This window comes from Microcaecilia unicolor, chromosome 2 (genome assembly GCF_901765095.1).
Source record: "Microcaecilia unicolor chromosome 2, aMicUni1.1, whole genome shotgun sequence".
Classification (NCBI taxonomy): domain Eukaryota; kingdom Metazoa; phylum Chordata; class Amphibia; order Gymnophiona; family Siphonopidae; genus Microcaecilia; species Microcaecilia unicolor.
In genome coordinates, this window is record NC_044032.1 from 110,678,719 (window position 1) to 110,706,700 (window position 27,982).

Sequence of the window (27,982 nt, forward strand, 5' to 3'; positions counted from 1 at the left end):
TGGCGGCCCTGATGCCACATATGTGCACTATTGCCCTGCAAACACTTTCATGGTTAAGCGTAAGTGCTCATATTCTGTCAATTGAAGGGTGCATGGGGCGGTCTTGGAATTGCCCTTTTACAGGACAAATTTTATGACATGCTGCCTAGATTGAGGGGGCAAAATAGTTCTTTTTTGCAGCCTGTTTTTTTTAAAGATACATAAGTGCCTCTTTGTCTTTATGAAATATCAGCACAAATCCTGCAGAAATTGTACTGTGGATATTTGTGCCTGCTTGGGAGCAGGAGTAAATGTTCATTCACTTTTTATAACATATATACATAAATCACAACTCAGCTTGCACTCCATCCAAGACATTCCTCAAACATGCCCACACCTGAATCACATAAAAGTACATTTGTTTTTGTCATCACGCATACTTTTACATGTGGGGTGATTTTTGTAAGTAGTATTATATTGGCACGTGCAAAAAATGCGTTTGTAAGATTGCCCTCTTGGCATTAAATTTCTGCATTAACTATCAAACATGGGTATTCCAGCTACCTCTGTGGATAGCTGCCATACTCAACCACTGTCCATGTAGCCTTGCACTGAATGGATGATACAGTACTGTGCATTAACTCTTAAGGAAGTAGAAAATGCAGATCACTTCATGCCGCCTCAGTAAGTAGCGATACGTGCATCTATGTGATCTGCAACAGAGTTACAGGCAATAATCCCTGGAATCTACTGAGCATCAAAATTTGCGCACAGTTAGAAGATGCACACACAGTAAGTGACGACAGAACAGTCCATCCAGTCTGCCCAACAGTCACATTCATCATCAATTCAAGGTTAAATCAACAATGCACGTGATATTATATACTTGATCATGGTCTTTCTTTGTTGTTTCTGGAACATAGACTGTAGGAGTCTGCCCGGCTCTGTCCTTATGTTCCAACTACTGGAGTTGCAGTCAGAGCTCATTCCAACCTATCCCAATCGCAAATTATTTACCTAACAAGCCATTAATTAGCAATAAATTGAATCAATTATTGCAGTTAATTGGCATGAAGTAGATTTTGCGTGTGCATCTTCTTGCATGCTGTTCTCCAACCCTTTGTGCTTACATCCCCTAGCATGTAACTCAAAAAGGGACATGGTAGGGGCATTGAAAAATTTGTGTGCAGGGTTATAGAATACCAGCATTCTTGCGCCCAAATCCCAAGAGTTGGGCGCCAGCATTTCCACCAGATTTCATCTGGTGGAAATACCAGCCCCCAAATTTGGGCATGAGAATGGGCTCTAAGCACTATTCTATAAAGAGTACTCTGTGCTGATTTTTTTCTGGCACCTTAATTTGGACAGAAACAAACAGGAGACAGTCTACTGTAGAAGTAGAACAGACAAGCAAACAGCAGCAGCGATCCAAGGAAGGACAAACACAGCAAGAGTTTATCCAGATGTCAACTTTAATGGAAACAGGACCCAACCTGTCCAAGTTTCAGAAAAACCTTCATCGGGGGTCATGTAGGTTTCCACAATACATTCACAGGTTCAAAGTATGTAGGTTTCCACAATACATTCACAGGTTCAAAGTATGTGCTGCAATACCTGCATCTATATATATATATATATATATATATATATATATATATATATATATATATATATGTATATGTAAAGCAAGACGTTTGTTTTTGTTTGTTCATGTCCGAACTCCACCGACCCCCAAAGAGTTACGGCCAACAAACCCGGCATGCAGACTCGACCCGCTGTTGCTGAGGTTGTTGTATAGTTTGAAGCGATTTAGTTCATGGGGGCACTCAGGCAAGGGGGAACAATACCTCTATCCATTAAATGAATACAGGGGTACCATATTTGCCGTAAGGAAAAAGAGGACACATGCCCCACCCTCTGTCACACCCCACCCTTCCCCTGTCACTTTGATCCCCCCCCAAAGAAAGCCAGATTCCCTTTCTCTCCCCCCCATGTATATCCCCTCCCCAATTTTCCAGCCTCCTTCCATTCATTCACTACCCCTCCTCTCCTGTATCTTATTTTAGTGTCCTGGTGGTCTAGTGGCCTCTTCAGGGCAGGAAAGAGCCCCCTCATCCTGCCCGGGTGGCTGTAGACCTGTCTTGCTCCTGGTACCAATTGAAAATGACTGCCGAGAGTTCAAGAAGTGACCTTGCAAGACTTCTGCAGAAGTCTCGTGAGGCCGCCCCTTGAACTCTCGGCAGCCATTTTGAATACTTTCTTATGCATTATTCTTTGTTATGTATCCTATACTGTTTATTGTAAGCCACGTTGAACTCAAACTTGTTTGGGATAATGTGGGATATAAATGTCATAAATACATAAATAAAGGAGGGAAGGGGAGGATAGGACACCCTGAGGCCCATCGGCCCACCAGCCTGCCCATTCGTCTAAAAATTCAGACATATGGGCAGGCTGGCAAAACCCGCCTGGATGCCCGGCCATGTCATCAAAAAGAGGACATGTCCGGGTAAAACCAGACGTATGGTAACCCTAAATGAATAGGCTGCAGGTCGGAAAGTTCTTTCTTGCTGTTGCTAACTGACAAACTGTTTGGGACATGGTGAGGGCTCAAGAGATTGGTGGGGAGAAACATGGACAGCAGCTATACAGTCAGGGCCGGTCTTAGCAAGTGCGGGGCCCTATGCAGACTAATTTGGTGGGGCCCCATCCTAGCCCAGCCTCACCGTAGCCCTGCCCCCACCGTAGCCCCGCCCCTACCCTAGCTCCACCCCATTGATAAGATTATTCCATTTTTAGAACATTTTTTATTTATGAAATTTCAAATAAAGACAAATGAAGCTAAACTTGTACAAAAAAACTGATTGAAATAATAAGCACAATGCTATCATGAAACCTCCCCTCCCCAGAAACTATTCAGTTCAAGTCCACTACAATTAGTAGTTCCAATTCTCATAACAAAGGAGAATAAAGGAAAAATATTAAGAAAAGATTCAGTACTTTCAAATTTCCCTATTACTCTGTAACCCATATATGCAATAAAATAAAAATGAAATGAAAAGATATACAATAAAATAAAGTGATGTGTGAAATATAATGTACAATATAAAAACATATAGACCACCAAGGTATTAAAATTGTTTTAAAATATATACCACAGCTCTCTGACTCAAGAAGACTCCGACTCTGTCTGTCATCCATAACTGTCTGACAACACACAGAAAAAATAAGTAAAAACAAATTGTCACAATTAATACCTTATACACCAATATACCAGCCATATGGAAAATGCAGACCGTCAACAATATGAAGCTAGCAAGGGATCATAATACCACAATTCTCATGCAGAGCCACAAAACACCCTTTTAGAGGTAGTGTGTCATGATTTAGGCTCTACACCCTTTCTGATGTTTGGTGCCACCTTAGTAAGGCCAACACACAATCTCTCCACTGCAAAACACTATACACAAACTTGTGCAAAAACACACTCATAACCTTAACAAACCATAAACAGCACTAATTCCAAGGACAGAACGCGCTACAACCTTATGCGTGGCGTGGAAAGGCAACTGTAATTACACCTGGCTCTAAAACACCAGTGCACAACCTAGTGAAAAAAAACAAACAAAAAGGGATTCAAACTATACGCTAGCAGAATACTGCACCTTCCTTGATCACACCTGAAAAACACATGAAGGCAAAATACTGAACTGGAAAGTTACCTCAAGAAGTCAGACTCAGCATGCAGCAATACTACAAAAATTGAAACGTACATGAAAAATATCACAGATGCACATTTCCAAAAACTGACATATTCCAATTAATAAATCCTGAATAAAATAGTTTTTTCTACCTTCGTTGTCTGGTGACTTTGTTTTTCTGATCATGCTGGCTCAGTATCCAATTGTGCTGCTATCTGTCCTCTTAACTCCGTTTCCAGGGCTTCCTTTCCATTTATTTCTTTAATTTCCGCCTTTCTTCTTCATTTCTTGCCCTACATCCATAAGTAAAAGCTGGGTCCTCCGCAGACTTCACTGTCCAGTGGATCCAGCTTCTGCCTATTTTCTATATCCATGTGCATGTTTTCTCCTCTCTTTTCCCTCACCTCATCTCCTTCCTCACTCTTCCCTCGCCTCCATCCATGTCCAGCATTTCTTCTCTCTCCATCCACCCATGTCCAGCGACCCTCCTGTCCCCCCTGCCATCCATCTATGTCCAGCAACCCCACCCTTTCCCCTCTGCCCTCCCCTGCCATCCACCTATGTCCAGAAACCCCCCTCCCATGCCCAGAAACCCCCCTCCCATGCTATCTACCCATGTCCAGAAACCCCCCTCCCCTGCCATCCACCCATGTCCAGAAACACCCCTACCCTGCCATCCACCCATGTCCAGCGACCCTCCTGTGCCCCCTGCCCTCCACCTATGTCCAGAAACCCCCTCCCCTGCCATCCACCCATGTCCAGCGGACCCTCCTGTGCCCCAGCCCTCCACCTATGTCCAGAAACCCCCTCCCCTGCCATCCACCCATGTCCAGTGACCGTCCTGTGCCCCCTGCCCTCCCCTGCCATCCACCTATGTCCAGAAACCCCCTCCCCTGCCATCCACACATGTCCAGCGACCCTCCTGTACCCCCTGCCCTCCCCCTATGTCCAGAAGCCCCCTCCCCTGCTATCCACCCATATCCAGCGACCCTCCTGTGCCCCTGCCCTCAACCTATGTCCAGAAACCCCCTCCCCTGCCATCCACCCATGTACAGCGACCCTCCTGTGCCCCCTGCCCTCAACCTATGTCCAGAACCCCCCTCCCCTGCCATCCACCCATGTCCAGTGACCCTCCTGTGCCCCTGCCCTCCCCTGCCATCCACCTATGTCCAGAAGCCCCCTCCCCTGCCATCCACCCATGTCCAGTGACCCTCCTGTGCCCCTGCCCTCAACCTATGTCCAGAAACCCCCTCCCCTGCCATCCACCCATGTCCAGCAACCCTCCTGTGCCCCTGCCATCCACCTATTTCCAGAAACCCCCCTCCCCTGCTATCCCCCCATGTCCAGTGACCCTTCTGTGCCCCCTGCCCTCCCCTGCCATCCACCTATTTCCAGAACCCCCTCCCCTGCTATCCCCCCATGTCCAGCGACCCTCCTGTGCCCCCCGCCCTCCACCCATGTCCAGCGACGCGACTCTCCTCGTTCCCCTGCTCCCCCTCCCTCCAGCCACCTGAGCCCCCCTCCCCGACCCGCCAAACGACCCTCTTCTACCACCCGACCCGCCGGCACCTCACCTGACCCAGCATTTTTAAAAAAGCTACAAGAGGCAGTGCGCCTCGCGTCTGTAAAAGAAGAAAAGTTGCTTCGTCCATTGGCCGGCCTTCCCTCATGTCCCGCCCTTGCGGAAGTTACATCAGAGGGCGGGACATGAGGGAAGGCCGGCCAATGGACGAAGCGACTTTTCTTCTTTTACAGACGCGAGGCGCACTGCCGCTTGTAGCTTTTTTAAAAATGCTGGGTCAGGTGATGTGCCGGCGGGTCGGGTGGTAGAAGAGGGTCGTTTGGTGGGTCGGCCAAGGGGGGCTCAGACGGGGGAGGGGCTCAGACGGCTGGAGGGAGGTGGAGCAGGGGAATGAGGCCTGAGAGTCGCGTCGCTGGACATGGAGGGCAGTGGCAGTGGTCGGAGAGGCGAGGCAGACTTGAGGTGGGCCGCACGGGGCCCCCTTAGGCGCGGGGCCCTATGCGGTCGCTTCGGTCACATCTGCCTAAGACCGGCCCTGTATACAGTTGTCCCTCTCTCTTCCTTTAATACCCTCTCCCCTAACAATTTTAGTACAAGGGAGGTTCAGAGACTGGTGGGAACAGGGTAGGGATGAAAGTATTGGGGTCAGGCTTGGAAATACCTGTGTGTGCATGAATTCACTACTCCACCAGGGGAACGCACCTCGAAAAGGGCGGGAAACTGAATTTCAATATGCCCTTGAAAAGAAGGCTGTGTTTTGACAGGAAAACGGTGAAATCCAAACAGCAGTCACTTGCTAGATTGAAAGAAACAACTAATCAAGAAAATCAACCTTAAAAAATTGATCAAAGAAAAGTTAGTGCTAGGTAGGGATGCAGTCTCCACATTTTCTGATTTAAGGGAGTATTAAACTCATTGTCAATGTCACCCTTTCACACCCCTCAGCAAAACAACCCCAATCACACACCCCTCAGTAGCACATCTCCACGCACACTCACCCCTCAGCAGTACACCCCCATTCACACTCATTCATTTTCATACTCAATCCTCAGCAGTACACTCACTCACACTCACCCATTCTCACATCTCCTTAGTAGCATACCCTATTCACATTCATTCTCACCCCCCCCATTAGTACACCCCCACTCACATATTCTCACGCCCTCAGTACCACACCCCCATTCTCACTCGCCCATTCTCACACCTCCCCTCAACTGTAGAACTCAGTAGCACACCCTCACCCAGGGCCGCCGAGAGACTGAGTCGGGCCCGGGGCAAGGCCACCGCCCCCACCTCCCCCAAATCGCTACTGCTGTTGCCTCCCTCTCCTGCTCCCAGGCCGCCGGCACCGCAGACCCCAGTCTCCACCTACCTTCCCTCAGCTCCCTTCTGTCTGCCATCCGACCCCCTTCATTAAAAAAAAAAAAAAAATCTTGAAATCGGCAGAGCAGCTCCTTCTGTGTGAAAGCGGCAGATTGCCTCAGGTGGGCTTTCCTTCCTTGTGTCCCGCCCTCCTCTGATGTAATTTCCTATTTCCGCGAGGGCAGAACACAGTGAGGGAAGGCCTGCCTGAGGCAATCTGCTGCTTTCACACAGAAAGCACTGCTCTGCTGATTTCAAGATTTTTTTTTTAATGCAGGGGACCGAGTGGCAGAAAGAAGGGAGCTGAGGGTAGGCGCCGGCGGCCTGGGAGCAGGAGAGGGTGAGAGACCCTGGCGCTGGGCCCTCCTTGGAGTCCTGGGTCTGGGGAATTTTGCCCCCCCACCCCCCTCTCGTTGGCCCTGATTCTAACATACCCATTCACACTCACTCTCAGCAGTACACCCCCCACTCAGCAATTTTTACACACCCATTTTCACACACCCCTCAGCACTGTCAATGTTTAAGGCTCGCTTAAAGTAGAATATATTTAAAGCAGACCATAGTTTTTGGGCCAGGCATGGATCCAGATACTAAATAATTTGTTTTCTATCCAGGGTGGTTGAAACTACAATGGAAAATGAAATACGGTTTACATATCAGTGAAAAAGGCAGGCTAAACTAAGAATTGATGAAACGCCAGTTGAAAATCAAAGACGACTTGTGCATACCAAAGGGAAAGGCAAGCTCAAATAAAAAGTATTGAAAACCAACAAGAAAATGATATACGACTTCAGTACCAAAGACAAACACAAGCTGATCGCATTAAAGACATCAAACTAAATGTAACAACCATCATAAACGAGTAAGAAATATATAATTATACAGTGTTATTACACACAAAATTACAAAGTACTAACCTATCACTGAGCAATTCCAGAGGGTACATCTAGTTTAAAAGAAAAATGAAGTTCAATGTCAAAAGTGAAAGAATGCAGCTAATAGCATCTTCATAGAAAAAGCTCTGGTCCAATTTCAAAAGTCAGTAACCACCAAGTTTCCAGCCCAAATTCAAAAAGCACAGTTTTAAAGGCAGGCTGGAGGCTTGGTGGTTACTGACTTTTGAAATTGGAACAGAGCTTTTCTATGCAGATGCTGTTGGCTGCATTCTTTTTACTTTTGACATTGGACCTCATTTTTCTTTTAAATGCGGGTATTGCAGTACATGCTTTGAATCTGTGAATTTATTGTGGAAACCCGTGTGACCCCTGATGACTGTTTTTCCGAAACTTGGTCAGGTTGGGTCCTTTTTTTCCATTAAAGTTGACATTTGGATATACTTGTGCTGTGTTTGTCCTTACTTGGATTGCTGCTGCTGTTTGGTTGTCTGTCTACCCAAATTTGGGCGCCATTTACTGATTCTGGGCCTAAGTGAATTGTCTCAGTTTTAAATGTATGGGAAGATTCCCACCACTTTAACTCAGAGGCTTTCCAGTTACAGCACATTAATTCTGGTCATTCATATGGTGGTACATGTGGAATTGTAACACAGCTTAATAAAAGAGAGCTTTACATAGCAACATAGTAAATGATGGCAGATAAAGATCCTGTATATCTCTTCAATGTCGCCTTTGGCACCTAACCACTATTCAAGAAATCTAGACTACCCCAACTTGCCATTTTGTCCTTTAGATTATAAGCTCCTTTGAGCAGGGACTGCCCCTTTTTTGTTAAATTGTACAGCGCTGCGTAACCCTAGTAGCGCTATAGAAATGTCAAGTAGTAGTAGTATATCTAGTCGGCCCGGCAAGGCCCTATTTGAAATGTGAAGGTCATTTAATTTTTTTATTTCATTCTATCCTCTAGAGAGATTTTCTGTGTTAATCCCTTGCATTTACATCCTTTTTCTGTAAAGGATCCTCTGTATTTATCCCAAATGTTTTCGAATTCTTTCATTGTTTTTGTCCCGACTGCCTCTATCATGAGGATATTTCAGGCGTCCACCACCCTGTGGTGAAAAAGTATTTCATCATATTGCTTCTAAGCCTACCTTCCTGCAACCTCAATTCACGTACTCTAGTTCTACCATTTTCCTGTCACTGAAAACATGTTTATAAATTAATACCTTTTGAAGTATTTAAATGCCTATATCATATCGCCCTGTCCTTCTTTTCCTCTATCCCCCTGTCCTTCTTTTCCTCTGGAGTATTATCTATTCAAGTCTTCCTATTTCATTTATTTGATTTGTTAGTACTAGATTAAGATGTTATTTTTCATGACATATACTTACATTCTAACTTTGAGTGGTGAAAGTGGCTAAGCTGAAGGTACCTTTAAAAGCTTCAGATATTTACATTTTTTAAAGCATGCAGTAAAAATCAAGATAGACTGAATTAAAAACTCATGTTTTATAGTTGTGCTTCTTTAAATACGCATTTCTTTTCTGCTTTAAAAACGGTTATGCTGTTTGAAGAAGAATTTTCTCTTTGAATATAATGTATTTTTTTTCTAATCTATTGCAGAAGGAGTTGAGCCTTCCAAGAAGAGGAAGTTTGTAAGTAGCAAAACTTTCCTTTGATATAATGATTGTGATGTGGCTCGGACAGCTTTTTTTAAATACTTCTCATATGTCTATATAAAGATGACATTTTATAAATTAATACAAAAGGATCCAGTATTAAATGCAACTAAATGAAACTCATTGGTTGCAACTTTCACCGACCTTTTTTTTTTTTACAAAGAACTGTGTCAGGGGTGGACAACATTGAATTTTATGTGGCCCACAAGACCATAGGAAGTATACATAGAAAATGTTATTAATCAGAGTTTTGGTGGTTTAAAATACTGTATTCCACAAATATTTTCAGAACGTCTACACTAGCAATTTGTCTCATTTTTAGTTACATTTTTTGTTTTGCTCTCTCTCTCCTGATAGGCTCTCTCTACTCAGGAGACTAGAATGCAAATAAGCAGTGTATGAAGACTCGGAACTCTTGAACTAATGCAAATTCAAACAAAAGGAATTAACTTTCGGTTAGATGTGCTAGACAAGAGTGTCTACTCTTGTAGAACTAGGAGTCTGTTCTTTAGCAGCTCACTCTATATACAAGGGGAGCTGGGAGATCTCAGCACCATGCTGAGAGAGTAGATGCTATGAATACATTTAAACTGGTAAAAACTTGGGTTATTTTACAATAGCTTGAAAGGAGAGTATGCAACAGGCAGTGGCGTACCTAGGGTAGTTGACACCCGGGGCTGGTCATTTTTTAACACCCCCCCCCCCCCCCCCCCAAATCCAGTACTAGGCATACCGAGAATACAAAACACTCAGGACCTATAGAGCAATTCTACCATACCATAAGCAGTCATTTCTACGAGTCACACAAGGAAAAGGAAAGCATCTTAAACACTACAGTGAGCACTAGAACATCAATTCACCTATTGTAAAACGAAACCAGACAGAACAGTACAGATCGTAGATCCTGCACAGTCAATGCCAACTGAAAGCCATGTCTTTTTCACAAACACAGATACACCCTAATCCACTATAGGATAAGTAATCATAAACTTTCTATTTAGGCAAAAATTAAACTGAACCCCCGATGCCAGACTCTGTATACAATGCAACACCACAGAAACAGAAAATGTCCTCTAGTACTGTGCAAAATATAAAGACAGCAGATGTAAATTTGAAAAAACTAACAAATACCAATCACCACTTTACAAATTAACAAATAGAAATAAAACAAATACAGAAAATAAAATAATACCATTTTACTGGACTAATACATTTAGCTTCCAGAGGCCAAAATCTCCTTCCTCAGGTCAGTACAGTATAGTGCTGTTACAGTATCTTATCCTGACCTGAGGAAGGGGGTTTTGTTCTCTGAAAGTTAAGTCAAAATGTATTAAAATTAGTCCAATAAAAAGATTACCTTATTTACATGTTCTATTTATAAACAACACAGCTACAATACTATATCCTAAAGCAAAATAATAAAAATATATATTTACAGTTTGTTGTCTCTGGTTTCTGCTTTCATCTTCTTTTCACTGTCTTCCTTCCATCCAGGATCTGTCTTTGCTCTCTCTCTGCCATCCAGTGTCTGCCCTCTCTAATGTCCCTTCCATCCACTGTCTGCCCTCTCTCTCTCTACCCCTTCTATCCACTGTCTGCCCTCTCTCCCTTCCATCTACCATTTGCCCCAGTCTGCCTTCTTTCTTTCTCCCCCTTCCACCCACCATCTGACCTTTCTCTCTGCCCCTTCAATCCGTCTGCCCTCCCTCTCCCATCCATCCAGGGTCTGCCCTCCCTCATGCTCCCCACTTCCTTCCAGGGTCTGTTGTCCCCTCTCTCTCTGCCCCCCCCCCTTTTCAGCCCCCAGTTCCACCTGCCCCTAGTTCCAGCCCCAGCCCACATCTCCCACCGGCCCCCCTTTTCAGCCCCACTATCCCACCAGTCCCCAGCCCTTTTCTCCCATCAGTCCTGAGCTTCAGCCCCCAGCCACTTCTCCCTGTCCCCTTTTCAGCCCCTAGTTTCAACCCCAGCCCTTTTCTCTCACCAGTCCTGAGCTTCAGCCCCAGCCAGTTCTCCCTGTCCCCTATAAAGCCCACAGTTTCAGCCCCTGCCCCGTTTCAGCCCACAGTTCTAGGACTAGCCCCCTTATCCCAAATACCCTCCTTTTCAGCCCCCAGTTCCAGCCCACTTCATCCACCACATGCTTTGCAACCCCCCTTTTCAGCCCCAGACCCATTCTCCCACCTGCCCCAGGCATGGACCCATTCTCCCTCCTGCCCCCTTGTCGGACCCCAGTTCCAGCTTCAGACCCCTTCTCCCCTCTGAGCACCCCCACCCCTCCCCAATCCCCTTCTCCCCTCTGAGCACCCCCACCCCTCCCCAGTTCCCTTCTCCCCAGTTCCCTTCTCCCCTCTGAGAACCCCTCTGAGTTCCCTTCTCCCTTCTGCGGACCCCTCTGAGCTCCCCTCACCCCTCCCCAATTCCCTTCTCCCCTCTGAGCTCCCCCACCTCCTTCTCCCATCTGAGCCCCCCCCCCCTCCGTGGAGAGCGACAGAGCCCTCTTCTCCTGCCACCATCCTGCGTTTTTCTTTTTAAATCCATGCAGCGACGCAGGCAGCGCCTCGTGTCTGCCCTGCAGTGTGCTGTCAAAAAAGAAAATTGCTTTGCCGGCGTCGGGCTTTCTCTCGCTATGTCCCGCCCACTTTTGAGGTAACTTCCTATTTCCTTGAGGGCGGGACATAGCGAGAGAAAGCCCGACGCCGGCAAAGCGATTTTCTCTTTTGACAGCACACTGCAGGGCAGACACGAGGCGCTGCCTGCGTCGCTGCATGGATTTTTTAAAAAACGCAGGATGGTAGCAGGAGACGACGGAGCACCCCCCCACCCGCCGACACCCGGGGCGGACCGCCCCCACCGCCCCTCCCTTGGTACACCACTGGTAACAGGTACAGCAAAGTCAGCTTACAGTTCTTAGGAAAACCATACAACAGATGCACTGTCAACCCCAAATGGAAAGAGAAGGGGTGGGATACAGCCCAGCATACACAGGGACAAAGGCCAGCCAATAGGAAAAGTCCCACAAGGCACAAGGAACAGAGACGGGTGCCCAGGAAGAGCCCATCACAAGAGAACGACAATTGCATCACTTTGTAGTCCTATCCTATCTAACGAGCACAGGGACCAAATTCGGCTATACCAGTGTCTCACATATACATATAAACCTGCCTCCGTGAATATGGGAGCAGAACATTTTTACTTATCACAAAAGGTCTGTTTCCAATTCCAACGTTATGTAATGTTGTGGCCTGCTTGGAATTGCTCTGACGTTTATGTGGCCTTCTGTGTATGTAGGTTGCCCACCCCTGAATTATCAGGTCAATATTCAAACACTATGGTGTGTATTTTAAACACCAACATGAAGAGATGTAACTTGAACACCAATTATTTTGGGTATCTGACAATCAACTCAATGGATCAAGATAAAATGTCAACAATCTTATCATATATATAAATGAGTAAAGAATAAGATAAATATCAAAATAATGTTCAGAGAGGAAGTTTTTTGACCAATGATTCAAACAAGTAGCCATTTAAAAAAGACATTAAAACAAATCATATGTTTTTTTTGGGCTTCTGGTTCGTTTTGGGCTTCTCATGTCTTTGTCCTCCTATTTTTTGAAATTAGCATTATTGTGACATTTTATCTCCATCCATTGTGTTTATTTTAAACACCAGTCATGGAGTTTAAGCCTATTATATATATTTAGTGTCACTAACCATAGAGTGAGTGGCACTAAATGTAAGTAGAGACTACTGACCGATACCAGCTACGTATGTAACAGCAATATTCATCCACTATCCATATAATTATATGATTTAATTTAGGAAAACTTTTGTGTTGGCCTAAATTAAACCATATTGCTGTACAGACAGTGTATGAGAATGGCCAACTATCTGTAGAGTTACGTGGAATGTCCATGCTCCACCCCAACACTATCTTCAGATAGTACCGCTGAGATTTCTTACAGACCGCTTTGGCACTATCCAGATAGAACAGCTTAAAATTCATGGATAGGGCATATTTGTGCAGTGGCTGTCTGCTTTCCCCCAGATTTTATATATGGCGCAGAAAATTGTACCCAGAAATTTGGGTGTGCACTCAATTTTTGTGTGGAATTTAATTAAAGAGCCAATTAGCGCCAATAATTGGGATTAACAATCAATTATTGGCGTTAATAGGCAACAGTTTGGATTTATGCACATTAAGTGCTATCCTATAAAAATGCACGTGTAAATATTTCAATATGCAGCTCAAGAGGGGGCTTGACCATGGGAGGAACATGGGCAGGTCAGAAGCATTCAGTAAAGAATCCTCATACCAAGAGTTTGATGCGTGCTATTCTATAAATGGTGCCCAAATTTAGGCACCATTTACAGAATCTAGTCCTATATGGATAAATGCTTTTGAACATCAGGCCTATATCTCCACTTCAGGATATTATCAAAAGGATTTTTTTCCAGTTGAATTTGTCTATATTTTAAAATATGAAATTCGGAAACAGTAAATAAGAATTCAAAGTCAAAGATAAACATAGATTTAAACAGGCACCACATAAAAACTATACTGCCCTGCAATGGCAGAAAGAAGCAAGTCCACTTACACTAAAAAAAATAAGTTAAGTGTCTGTCTGTAATCTAGGAGGTATGTTCCATCATAATGTACATTGGATTTCTGGATAACCTTTTCAGGATCCTTGATATTTCAGAAGCAAAAAGCAGTGTGCTCATTGCAGAGAAACAAAGCAAAACATGTTTTTTTTCTATTTTCCCACAAATCAGCCAGAATGGAAGACTTCTTCTGTCTTTGCAGGGCAGTATAGGGATCTACCATCTGAAGAGCTTGGGTGTAAAGACTGTAACAACAGGGAATCCTAGGATTAATTATAGTAATCAGAAGGCAGGTCAGTTCATGGAAAAAAATGGCACCCCAGTTCAGTGTTGTTTTCATTGGCCTCTTTCTTATGGGCTTCTACGTTTGAAGGCTGAAAAATTGATTCAGAAGTGTGGCTTGGTGGTCTTGGCAGTCATCCTTCTTGCTTACTTCTTGTGAAGGGCTCTGCCAAAGACTTGTGTCATTGGTGTAGAGTTAAATATGGAATATATCCAGATGTGTTTCTCCTCCGGAAGAGAATTCAATTGAGTTGGATCTTCTGCTACTTATGTGTTCTATTTATCAAGCTGCTACACACAATGCATTTTATTTACCACTGTTCCTGTTATTTGCAGTGGGTCCTATTTGGTTTAATGCATGTTAACTTGTGTTACAGTTTGATGAATAGACTACTGTATGAGTTTGGCTATAAAACCCTTCTTGCATGATTGAACTACATGTAATACACTCTTGTGCTGCATACATATTGTTTGCCAAAAGTAAGAACTTGAAGCGTGTTCCATGTGTTGTGATCTTATATGTCTGACTGTTCACTCGTCCTAGATCAGCGGGTGAACCTTGTGTTGGAATTTGTTTCTTTTAATGATGTCAATTAATTACATGGTAGCAAAAATTGTGGCCCAGCTGCATAAAATTTGTGCTTTTCATTAAGTTGTCCAGTTCCTGATTTTATTGAGAGAATATCAATAATCGTTTCAGAATATCTTATTCCTAGTTGTCTGTTTTCCCCAAGAAAGTCATAAAAGAGGTTATGTGGTTGCTGTACAGAAATCCATAACAATATATATGTAAATGTCCTATTATATGTGTATATAGTTTAAATTGAGCTTTCACTGTCTAATATATGGCATGATAAACCATTTTAAGGCTCTTCTGTTGAGACCTGTGTGTGCAATCTAAGAATGGAACATGGAACTCTGCAACTACTTGAATCATGTCGCCATCCACACAACTAGAAACCATGGAGCCTGATTCAGACTCTAGCCAACAATTTCCCTCTTCCCCAAAGAGAAAAAAATGTGTTGTGGGAAAAGTCAAATTAGTTAATCAGACTTGGCTTTTCACAGCTCGTTGTTCATTGAATTTATCTGTCAGAGAGAGATGCAGACCAATAATTAGAACCTAGAGTTGCTACAAGAAGCACATGCGATGTACTTTCAGGCAGGTGGAGCATTGGTGTACTGCACTTGTAGTATTAATAGAGATTAAATAAGTAGACACGTATTTTGAGAATAATTTTAGTAGTTCAAAATCCACCAAATTTTTATATGAAGTATGTATAGAACTGCGACAAAGTTGTGGCTTTTTTTTGTTCTCCACTTTCCAGACATGTCAAGGATAATTCTATAAGTGGGAGTCAGCAGATACATGTGACTTATGTAAATGTACGCTTACCACGACATGCTTATATTCTGTACATTTATACGCTCTAGTGGCAGCAGAGTGACTAGGGGGATGTTTTCTTGGAAAGTGCATGGGAGGAGCTATCATTTCTGCTTGTAACTTACAAAATACTGTGAGTTATGTGCATCTCCACTGCATTTATGTGACAGTAGTTATATCAGGTCTAATACTGGTGTAACTAGCCATTCTGATGTCGGGTTATACTAGTATTCTATCTTGCAATCAGGGCACCCAGAAGCCATTATAGAATAGACTTTCACTGCATGGCATTGAGGAATCTAAATGGAGGTGCCCACTTGGCAGGATAACACCCATATTCTTTTGGATAAGGACATTTAGAGGCCCTTTTTACTAAGCTGCACTAGTAAATAGCCTTTGCACACCCTAATGTGGGACTTCCTGGGTGCTAATCCCATTTCTAGTGCATGCATAATAAAGGACTCTCTTCAATTTCTTGCATGTTAACTTGTTAAATTGTACAGTGCTGCGTAACCCTAGTAGCGCACTAGAAATGTTTAGTAGTACGTAGTAGTAGTAACTGTACGCTAACCAGTTAGTGCACGGCAGTGTAGAGGTGCTAACTGGTTAGTGCAGGAGTGGCCACTCTCTAAACTGTCATGCTCCCTGAAAAAAAATTTTTTAAACAATTTTAATGTGCGGTTAGCACGCACAGACGGCAAAACTAATGCAGGACACAGTGCATCCTGCGTTAGGCCATAAAGGCTGCATTAGGCACGCTTTAGTGCCTAACCCCTTAATGAAAGAAATACAAGTGGACAGAAGCATTCATGTGCTGTTGTTGTCGGATCCTATCTAAACATTGATTGTAGGAATGCAAATAATAAGTCTAGGTAATATACTAACATTTGAAATGGAAATATTTTGCTTAATTATGGTAGTTGTAATTTACAATAAGAACATTGAGGGGCTCCCTTGCCAAACAATAAAAACCCACCATAAAACAACCCCAAATATGAGAAGCAAGGACAGCCAGGCATTTGCATTAGCATTTTAAGTAGTGGGCTATATGATGTGCTCACAAAGCAAATAATAATTTCAGGATGCATTGTGGATGTCTGTTGCATATTTTAGCTTTATATTCATGGAATAAATTTTGACAATTTGCAAAATGGTGTTCACAGAGATGCTAATGACCAGGCTAGGTACTGAGAGCTGAACTGGTGTTTGGGTATATTTTTCTGGATTTATGTTATCATTTTAAAATGTTGCATGTTAATGTATGTTATATCTTTTTTTTAATTTAAATTTTGAATAAGTTATACTTTTGGATTTTAGTTTAAGGATCTATTGTTTTAGGGTAAATGTCCCTTTTTTGTAACTGGTTTTCAACTTTAATTATGCTTCTCTGTATCTGTTCTGTCCTTACCTACCTAACTGCATGAAATATGTATAATATAATACAAAATTTGTTACAAGGTTACACTTTTCACAGATTAAAATCCTGGCTCAGGTAAATAACAGAAGCTATTATACCCTGAAAGCTACTGGGTGGTCCAGGTGAAATTAATTGGCGGTCTCAGTTCCTATCACCAAAACCAAGTATATTTCATATTAATTGGCTCTGCTCTTTGCAGTCTCAGCAGAAATATCAAAAATTGCATAAGCCTGGAGACTGAATTATCCTGTCTTTGTGATAGAGAGGGTCTGTGCCCAGAATGCTTGGAGGTCCAGTGGCATGGTTCAATAGGGAAATTTGCACTGTCTGTGCTGTACCAGTTCTGTGAATCTGGCACTTTTTGCTAATAGTGAACAATCTGATTTTCCAAAAATTGGGTCATCCTTTGTACTTTAGAAAAGACTGTGCTCCGTGGAGAGCCTTTTGTAAAACACATTTAAGGACATATGGAAGTACATGAGTTTGTTTGGCTGTCAGAGCCTGTGGTTGGTGCTGTGGTTTCTGGTGTTCTTTACTGCCCTCAAGTTGTCATCTTCGGCATAGTCATATGTTACACTCTTCATACCTTAGGCCCAGTGTTGTAAACTGTATACAGAAATGTACAGAAGGACTGTGGTGTAAGTTTCAAGGCAGTGTTAAGGAATCAAACTTCAACAAAGTCACAAAATATATGACTTTTTTCTATGTCAGAAAACAGATCGGATAGCAAAAAAAAAAAAATTGTGACTCTCAAAGCACCATCCAACTAATGGAAGAAAACATTGTGAAAAGTGGGTGCTCAAATCTCATGGCTCTGCTAATATATGTCATTTTATGACTATAGGTATAATTCGATTGACTTCATGCATGCAACCAGATCTATAAAGACTGCAACTTTCAAAATTGCAAAAGTAATTTTACTTTTTTTTTTTTTGGCCTAGCAATTAGTACCTTCTTTGGCTTTCCAAATCCTTTGGATCCAACGTCTTTTTGACTTCTGCATCATGGGCCTTCATGTATTACTATCTGGGGCCTTTACCTTAACCTTATTTTATAAACTACTCCAGTCTTGCTCAGCCATTGGAATGACAGTCCTTGGCCAGGGGTGGCAGACCATGGCCTTCTCTGGTACCTCTATACTCTATGGCCTGTAAGGGTTGTGACTATTGTCTCTGCAGCATGCCTGAGAATTCAGTGTAGATCTTGCACACAGCAGCACACATAATTGACACTGAGCACCAGACCAGACCTAATTATTCTTTTCTATGAAAAGGTATTGTCTGCAAGACTTTTAGAATGTAGGTGCACCACTGAAAGCAATGGTAAAAATGGAGTATTCCCTTCAGATGTTCTGTTATCTTTCATCTGCCTGATAATGTGAAAAAAATACAGAATTGCTTGCAACAGGTTTTTTTTTAAAGTCCTGTTTAGAGTCTGATTTTGGTAGTTCTAACTAGTTTTTCAGAGCTGTTCTGAAACAACATAAACCCTGTACTGATCTTGGGTTGTATTCTGTGCCTCTTCCAACCTGACAGTGACAGTACATCCTGGAAATCCAATATGTTAGGTATTATTAGGAAAAGAATGGAAAACAAAAATGAGGATGTTATAATACCTTTGTAACGTTCCATGGTGTGACTGCACCTCAAATATTGTGTGCAATTCTGGTCACTGCAGCTCAAAAAAGATATAATGGAATTAGAAAAGGTGCAGAAGAAGGGCAATGAAAATGATAAAGTGGATGGGATGACTTCCCTATGAAGAAAGGCTAAAGCTGCTAGGGCTCTTCAGCTTGGAGAAAAGTAGCTGAGGGGAGATATAATAGAGGCCTATAAAATAATGAGTGGAGTGGAACGGATAGATGTGAATTGCTTGCTTACTCTTTCCAAAAATACTAGGACTAGGGGGCACGCAATGAAGTTACAAAGTAGTAAATTTGAAATGAATCTGAGAAAATATTTCTTCATTCAACATGTAAATAAAATCTGGAATTTGTTGCCAGAGAATGTAGTAAAAGCAGTTAGCTTAGTGGGGTTTAAAAAAGGTTTGGATAGCTTCCTAAAAGAAAAGTCCATAAGCCATTATTAAGATGGGCTTGGGGAAAATTCACTGCTTATTTCTAGGGTAAGCAGAATAAACTGTATTGTACTGTTTTGGGATCTTGCCAGGTTCTTGTATCCTGGATTGGTCACTGTTGGAAACAGAATACTGGGCTTGATGGACCTTTGGTGTGTCCCAGTATTGCAATTCTAATTTTCTTTTGGTATATTAAAACTATATTTTGAATCTCTTCAATTAAATCTCTGTTCACTTCTGCCAGTGAATGAGGTATAATCACACCATTATGAATAGGCTTTCCACTTCCTCTTTTCAGATGAGCCTTCAGGGTATCTTCCTTAACCTGCTGTAAGTCCTGCAACTCTGTTGCTTTAATATTTTCTATAACATATAATGCTATACCTCCCCTTCTTCCTACCCTATTCTTCCTGAACAGATTACATCTCATTCATGGTTCTCCATGAACCATGTTTCTGTGACTGAGTGTAAATCCATATCAGCTTCTTCCATCATAGATTCTAGATCCAGAACCTTATTTCTCACACTACGGGTATTAGTATACACCGCTTTCAAGATTTTGCCTCTTTTTTCCCATCGCTATAATGCATATAGTGTTTATGGTTTATTTTATTTACTATACCATTTTTTGTAAGCATACATCAAAGCGGTTTATGTAAGATATATAAATTAATATTAAAATTTAAATAAGGAAAGCCATTAATTAAAATAGGAAAGGAAAATGAAACAATAGTTCACTGGAGTTACTTACCTGAGGGTTGTTACTTCCCAGCCCCAATGATTCTAGTTTAAAGCCCTGTTCAGCATGTTAGCCAGTCTGCTGCTGGATACATTTCTTTGTTTCTTTGGTAGATGGACACCATCTTTGTTCAACAACCCTTGGAGTATTATCCCATGGTCCAGAAAAATGGAACACTCTCAATGACACCATCTGCATAGCCATACATTCATGTTCAGGATTTGAGTTTCTCTGCCTTGGCCTTTGCCTGCAACAGGGAGGATTGACCTGCACACCTATCTGCTTCATCCTCTCTCCCTAAGACATGAAATCATATTTGATACATTTGGAGGGTTACCTAGCAGTATCATTCATGCCAACATGGGTGAGCATCATCAGATAATAGTAGGCTTGATGAGTCTCAACAAACTTTCCATAACATCTCAATCTTACCACCTGTCAGTCATCACACCTCCGAGGACATCATGTCTGGTTGGTAGATACCTCTGTACCTCTCAGAAGAGAATCACTGACCACCACTACTTTTCACTTCCTAGTGTTCACTGATCCAGCAACTTGGGGGATCTTGGGTTTCGGTTCCTCCTGTTCCTGGGATGCTCTCACCTGCTCCACTTCTAAGGCTGCATACCAGTCCTTCAGTTCGAGGACAGGTGTAGTTCTGGTATCAGTCCTGGAGGGTCTGGTTATCTGTGTCCAGTTGTCTTTAGCACAGCTGCTTCTTTCATACTGCTGGAGATTTTGGATGCTTTATGAAGCATTTCATCAACCTGTTTCTCATTGCCACAGATGCTTCTTAACCTTGCCACTTCCTCTCTCATTTCCTCCAGTTCTTTCATGAGAGATTCAAGCTGTAAATATCTTGTATGAGGAACCAGTCTTGTTTTTTCTTGGCCTGTCTTCCTGATCAGTGGCTTAGATCTGTCTTATACAAGCATTAAATGGCATTCAATTACAAGGAGACACTTTTCTCTAATTCATTTGTAGATTTAAAAAGTGGGATAAGTATTTTGATCCAGTATGTGATTGGTAGTTGTCTGTGTCACTAAAATAACGTCATGTATTTAAAGTTGGATTCAACCTTTTTCCTTTAGTATAAATTTATGTTATGTTGCTTTAGTATAATTTTGGTTCTTGTAGTACTGTATCTCTTGAAAAAGTCAAGCTGAGAACAAGGCTACATTAAGATGAGAATTTAGAAAAACAAAGGGAAAAAACCTGAAATGTCACTATATGTAGTTGGGTTGGTAATACCTAGATTTACAACTTTTCCATGCATGTTAAAAAGTGCAAACTGTGAGTTTTGGTTCATGACATAGAATCAGTGTTCCCTCTTTAGAGCTGTCTTAATTGACCACCTTTGGCGATTTTCATTTTCTTAATTAATCCAATGACAGTTAATGAAATTGAGGTTGAACTGTATTGCTTTCATGCTTGATAGTGGAAAAGCAACTTTGTAATGTGTAGTGTTTTATTTCTCCTCTGGTAACTGCTTTGCCTTTATCCTCTTTTTTTTTTTCTTCTTTGCCAGCTGCTGTTTTTATAATCATCATGAAAGTCATTATGCATTTGGTGGGGGGGGGGGGGGGGGGGGGAAGAAATAACATAACCTCATCACAATGTGCTAACTAGAAAATCACACAAAGAACTAACCACATCAGATTTAACAGCGGGAAACATAATTTCAAGTGACTCCCTGTTCTCCAAAAAATTTCATTAAAGTTTACACACGATCTCTTAAATCAACATCTTTATTGGCTGGACTCGGATAATATATGACGGAGTTTTCCTGTTAGGGAAAAATGCAACAGAGTAAAACTAGACACGAACTTAAGCGTTCTTAAAGTAATATTTGTTTTAATAAAAGAGTCGTGCTGTGCTCTACAGCAATAAGACATGATCAGTTGCTGTACCCGTGTCTGTTGAGACAAATGGTACATTTTGTGTCAGAGGGAGTGAACATCTTCCCATTTGAAATAGCTGTGCAAAATATGGGGGGTTGTTCCTCTGGATCACCAAAATCTTACATGCTAAAGAATTGTAAGAGTCACGCAGCAAAGAAAAAAAAGAACCAGACTTCACAAATCTCAGCACACAGAAAGGAGATAACCAATAATGGCAAAGCAGTCACTGATCATGTACAGGAGTCTTACATAATCCAAAAAGCTAATATAGAGGTTATTAAATCTAGGGTTCTGTTGAATACAGCAGTGTACAAGTTGCTATATATGTCGTACTTCTGGATTATGTAAGACTCCCGATGCAGGCTATATAGCTGAAACACGGCCAGTGTTGTCTTCCTAGAAGTCAATAAAGATAGCTGTACACCAGAGGCATAGCCAGACCTCAAATTTTGGATGGGCCACTGTGCAAACCGGGTGGACATATGTACTGTAGCCTCCACCCCCCCTCCTCCCGTGCCAACTCAGAACATTACGTTCTGAGGACCCCTGCTCTCTTATGCTGGTAGAAATCCCCAAGCCCCACCAGCTGCAGGGGTCCTCCAACACTGTTCACACACTGCCATTGCCCTGCCTCACCCCCTGCGTATGCTTGGTTTTCATGCATGCATGAAAACTGAGTGTGTGTGGCAAGGGGAGGCCAGTGCAATAACAGTGTGTAAACCAAAGTGCCATTGGCTGGATCAAGTAGGAAAGGGAGCTGTGCTTGCTACCGGAGGACCCCAGCAGCTGGTGGGGCTTGGGGATCTCCAACCAGTCAATAACAATTATGCAAGAATTTTGGGTTGGCTTGAGCCCAAAGTGGGTGCTGTACATGATTAGTGGCTGCTTTGTCTCTAAAGAAATATGACACATTTGTTTGTGTAGTTATTTTTAAAATGTTTAGATATGTTAGTAGAAAGAGGCTTAAGTGGGGATAGGTTTTTGTATTGTTTAGTTCTTATTGTTTTTATTGTGTGTGGTTTCTTTTTTCTTTGTAATTCGCCTAGTATGCATGTGGACTATAAGTATTTAAAATAAATACATGAAAAAAGTAAATAAATAAGGGTAATTCTATAACTGGATGTCTGCATTTAGGCACCCTTTGCATGCGTAAGTGTTCAGAATACTAGTACATACACATGCACATGTGCACTTACCCGTGAAAGTTCCAGCAGTAATGGTGCACATAATGCAAAGGGGACATATACATAGGCAGAGCATGGTTGGAGCATACGAATGTCTCCCTCCTATGTGCATAACTTACAGAATATCATAAGTCATGTATGTCCCTGCCACATGTACACAATCGCATTTATACCTGATCTATGGCTGGTGGAACTACATAAGTACATACATAAGTACATAAGTATTGCCATACTGGGACAGACCGAAGGTTCATCAAGCCCAGCATCCTGTTTCCAACCGTGGCCAATCCAGGTCACAAATACCTGGCAAGATCCCAAAAAAGTTCAAAAACATTGTATACTGCTTATCCCAGAAATAGTGGATTTTCTCCAATTTAATAATGGTCTTTGGACTTCTCCTTTAGGAAGCCGTCCAAAACTCTGCTAAGCTAACCACCTTTACCACATTCTCTGGCAATGAATTCCAGAGTTTAATTATACATTGAGTGAAGAAAAACTTAATCCGATTCATTTTAAATTTACTACTTTGTAGCTTCATCGCATTTCCCCTAGTCCTAGTATTTTTGGAAAGAGTAAACAAGCGATTCACGTCTCCCTGTTCACTCCACTCATTATTTTATAGACCTCTATCATATCTCCTCTCAGCCGTCTTTTCTCCAAGCTGAAGAGTCCTAGCCGCTTTAGCCTTTCCTCATAAGGAAGTTGTCCCATCCCCTTTATCATTTTTGGCGCCCTTCTCTGCACGTGTAAATGTAAGGTGTGCCGATACTAGGTTAAATACAACAATGGCATCTAATGCCCAGATGCTGTTATAGAATAGGCTGTTCTCGTGCTGCATTGAGGTGCCCCCCATTTGCAATATTGACTTCTTCCCAGGGTATTTTTATTTGCATTTCACTTTCTTTCTTCATTGTCTGCATGGTACTTCTTTCCTGTTTTCCTTCCTTGCTCAGTCTTATAGTAATGTAGTAGTAATCCTTTGTTCTGTAAAATTCATACCTCTTCCTCTCTTCCTACTGCTTGTGATGCCAGGCTCCGGCAGAACTTGTACAGTCTATCCCTGCTGCAATGCCAGGCTGGCTTCAGTGAAACTCCGACATAGGTATATGGCACCAGAAGCAGAGCAGTGATCACTTGAACCTTGGTGCCTCCCTTCCTCCCTCTCACACATGCCTCATTCTTTGCCCAATACCAACTACTCCCTTCCCCCCCTGTCAACCCAGTGTTAAACATTCCCTCTCTCTCTCTCATCTTGCCACTTCCTCACCCTATCCTCTTGTCCCTTCTTACTCCCCCCACTCCCCCGAGTAGGCTAATCGATTGTGATCCATCCTGGACCTAGACTTTGATTCCTTCTTTTCACAGCTAGTGCAACAGCTGCAGCATAGAACAGAGTGCCAGCACTCACTTTCATGTTCAGGCAATAGGATAGGTCAGCTCAGTATCTCTTTTCACAGCACACCTCTGCCTTCTGTACAAGCATTCTGCATTCCGCACCAGTTATAGCACAGACAGCTGACAGGATGCCTTGTTCACTGTACTCCATCTGGGCACTCTGGGGCAGCATACCCCCTCGTGCATGGCTTCCTGTGCAGCCACAGAGCTCACACACCTACGTAGTCTTGGGCTCTTGAATTTCGATCTCTGTAGAGACCAATTTACTGTTTTCATGAACATTTGACAGTGGTTGTTTTTAAGAACCACTTTAATATCTTCAGTATTTCATAGTACTTCATAAATTGTTAGGCAATCTCATTATGCTTATGAGTTAACTGGTCATGCCATCATTCCAAAGTTTCAACTCTCTTGCTATTCCTTTTTGCGTTGACATATTGCATGGTTAGCACCATCCTCATTACTCCCAGCAAGTAATGTGTCTTGAGCTTCTGACTAGCTTTCTGTAAGTTAAGTTGTGAGTTCTGTTCTGTGCTTATTAAGAATAGGTCCACCAACATTTTGCATCAGTGGAAATAATTGCTCCAGGTTTATTAAAGGAAACTTAAAATATTCCAATATTCTCAATGAAAATAATAGCAGTGCAAACCTGGAGTACAACTTTGATAAATCTGCCCCTTTGTTACTTGTATGGATGTGGAGTCAAGGTGCCTCTTGCTGCAGTTCTCTGAATTACATTTCAGAAAAGTCCTGGATCTTGTACTGAAGTAACCTTACTGTAAGCAGAAGAGAAGGTGAGGTGTATGTGTGTGAGTGTGGCGAAAGGAGTAGAAAGTGAGAGGAAAAAGGATACATTAATCATATCCCAAAGATGGAAAGCAAAAAATTGACTAGTGCTTCAGTCAATTAAAAGGAAAAGCCCCAGTGGTGAACATTTGTCTCCAAACAAGTAGAGTAAGTATTTATGGCTCTTGATTAGCAATTCAGATTTGTACTTCATTTTGATAGAGGTTTAAATCAAAGAATATAATGTTGTACATTTTATATGTAAGTGTTAGTAAGCCAAGGCAGTTAGATTAAATCAAACTTTTTGGATTTAATGTATATTGAAGTTTAAAGATTATAAATAATTAGAGCCTTCATCCTTTGCAGAAGTTCAAAAGTGAATGGAAAAAAAAGAGATTCCTTGAAAAACATTGTAACAGTTAAATGGACAATAAAGAGTGAACATTTGTGTCTATACAGTAATGGGTAAACCAAGTATACATCTTTTACACAACCTATCCTAACTTATAAATGATTTTCTTCTAGTTTTTATGATTACATAAATTAGCTACTGTTCTGGAAAAAGTAATAACATGGAAGAGGTTAATCAATATTGGTATTACAGTCAGGACTTCATTGGGATTAAAGAGTTGAGTATGTGATGCCCCCTTTGTGAGTGCCCCTGAATTTTGGGCCCGACCTGCCAGGAGTCTCTCTCTTCCACCCCCCCCCCCCAACTCTATTAGTCCCTTAATTATGTATGACACCTGGTGCCTTCAACCAGGGCAGAAAGATTTTGGTGGATGAGGTTTCCCTCCCTTCTCTCCCGGAAAGTCCAAACAAATACCATTGTGAACTTCTCTGTATTAGGATTTCAGTCCTCTGTCATCGGATCTGCACAGACAGGTTTCCCAGGACAGAGGAATCACTCTATATTAACTTCTTTTTAACCTCAACTCTCTTTTGGCAGAGACCTTGTAACTGCAGCCTTGCTCTGCAGTAAGGAAAACCTCTCCCTTCAAATACAGAGAAATTTCTCTATATCCTAACAACTTTTCAATTCTAGCCCTCTTGACCAAACCCTGTGGATGCACCCTTGTATAACACAGAGGACCCCCCCCCCTTCTTCTCTGAAATTTTTTTTGGGGGGGAGGGGGCAGAAATGTGCCCTGTATCCTAACTCCTGGTTATCTTTTCAACCATATCTTGTTCTAATAATAATCCATTCCCTTTTTCCTATACACCAATCCATCACTCCATTCATCAGCCCATCACTTAGTCACCAGCTGCCCTAGGGCCACTTCACTGGCACTCTTTAGGTATCAGGGTAAGGCATTTGACTTATCAGAAATGTCTCCGTTTTCCATGCACAATGTGTTTCTTCCTTTAAACATACTCTGGTCTTTTCCCTTTAGCTGCTATGAACATTTTACATGTACTTATGCTTACAGTGACCCGTTTCTCACTAAGTTCAATAATTTGCATATGGCTTTCCCCTAATAACGTACTGAGGGATTAGAATGCAATGTGTCAAAGAATAGTTAAGCTCTGGAACTCATTGCCAAAGGATGTGGTAACAGCGGTTAGCATATCTGGGTTTAAAAAAGGTTTAGACAAGTTCCTGGAGGAAAAGTCTATAGTCGGGAAGTCACTGCTTACCCTGGGATTGGTAGCATTGAAAGGTGTTACTCTTTTTGAGATTCTGCATGGAATCTTGTTACTCATTAGAATTCCAGAATCTTGCTATTCTCTGGGGTTCTATATGGAATGTTGCTACTAATTGGGATTCTGCCAGGTACTTGTGACCTGGATTGTCCACTGCTGGAAGCAGGATACTGGGCTAGATGGACCATTGGTCTGACCCAGTATGGCTATTCTTATGTTCTTATATTTTTTGTGACTGGTCCCAGCGAGCCTGTTTTTTCCCGACACACAGACCATATCTTTACAGGCATTTTCAGGTAGAAAGCTGGCACATGCTATTTTCTAGCAGCAGCACCATGACATAATCAAATGCATGCAGAATCTTCCTCAGTATTAAGACAGGAGGAGTAGACTAGGGTAGAAATGGAAAGCATGCCACTTGGTACCATTTCCTTCTCAACAGTGATGATCCTAGGTTGTCAGCCACCCGGGGCGGATTGCTGATGCACACACCCCCCCCCCCCCCCCCCCGGGTGCATTTTTAGCTGTTGGGAGCAGCCGCACGGCTCTCAGCTCCACTGGCTCCCTGTTCCAGGGCAGAGGGAGCAGGGAACCAGCGGAGCCGACAGGTGCTTGACTGCTCTCTGCACCCCCCCCCCCCAGCAGTGTGGATCCGGGGCAGACTGCCCCCACCGCCCTGCCCTTGGTACGCCGCTGCTTCTCAATAAGAATGGCATGGCGTGAACAGCAACAATATCAATAGTACTGTCATCCTACAGTGCTAATGCATAGTGGTCAAAGGTTCCTAAAATGTGTGCACTAACTTTAGGCAGCCTTTTCAGAATTACCTCCACTAAGTGCAAGTTCTATAATGGCAATTACACACACAATTGCTATTTTAGAATACTAGTATAAGTCAGCAGTTATAATGCCTAAAGCATTTACACTAGTGTAATGGCTAGTGTAAATCCTGGCACCCAACTTGTATCTGTTTCAAAGCGGAGAGGTGAGCCCATGGGCCATAGTCAAGTTTACGCTGCCTAATTAACCCAGAGGTAGGCCCTGACTGGCGGCAGGCGAGTCACACTCAGGCTAGGATCAAGGCTGGTCAAGTCTTGAGATTCACCAAGAGGATAAGCAAGATCTGTGGAACAGAAGGATGACTAAGAGTAGCCCAGACGTGGTGCAAGCTTCATTGAAAGAGGTCCAGGGATGAGTCAGGTAGCAGTCGGCCAAAGCTCCCACGTCGGAAGATTACCAGCAAGGTAGCAGGAAGTACTGTATCAAAGGCCAACAGTAAGTGAGTTGGACTGGATACCAACGATGGTACTGGAGAGACCTAAGAAGGTCCAAATTACACTGCCATGGAAGAAGGCCAGGAAAGTCTAAGCAGATCCAGAGCTATAGACGTGATAAGTAGTAGTAGTAGGTCAGGGATGGCTGCAGAC

The 27,982-nt window shown here is 42.6% G+C and overlaps 1 protein-coding gene across 2 annotated transcripts in view; it reads left to right on the forward strand.

Moving 5' to 3' along the window:
* MAST4 (microtubule associated serine/threonine kinase family member 4) overlaps positions 1–27,982 on the forward strand; it is a 905,366-nt gene that overhangs the window by 381,182 nt on the left and 496,202 nt on the right. For both annotated transcript variants that reach the window (XM_030193210.1, XM_030193211.1), the window contains exon 4: positions 9,084–9,115. In XM_030193210.1, the coding sequence (XP_030049070.1) occupies positions 9,084–9,115 (32 nt within the window). The remainder of the gene's footprint in view (positions 1–9,083; positions 9,116–27,982) is intronic.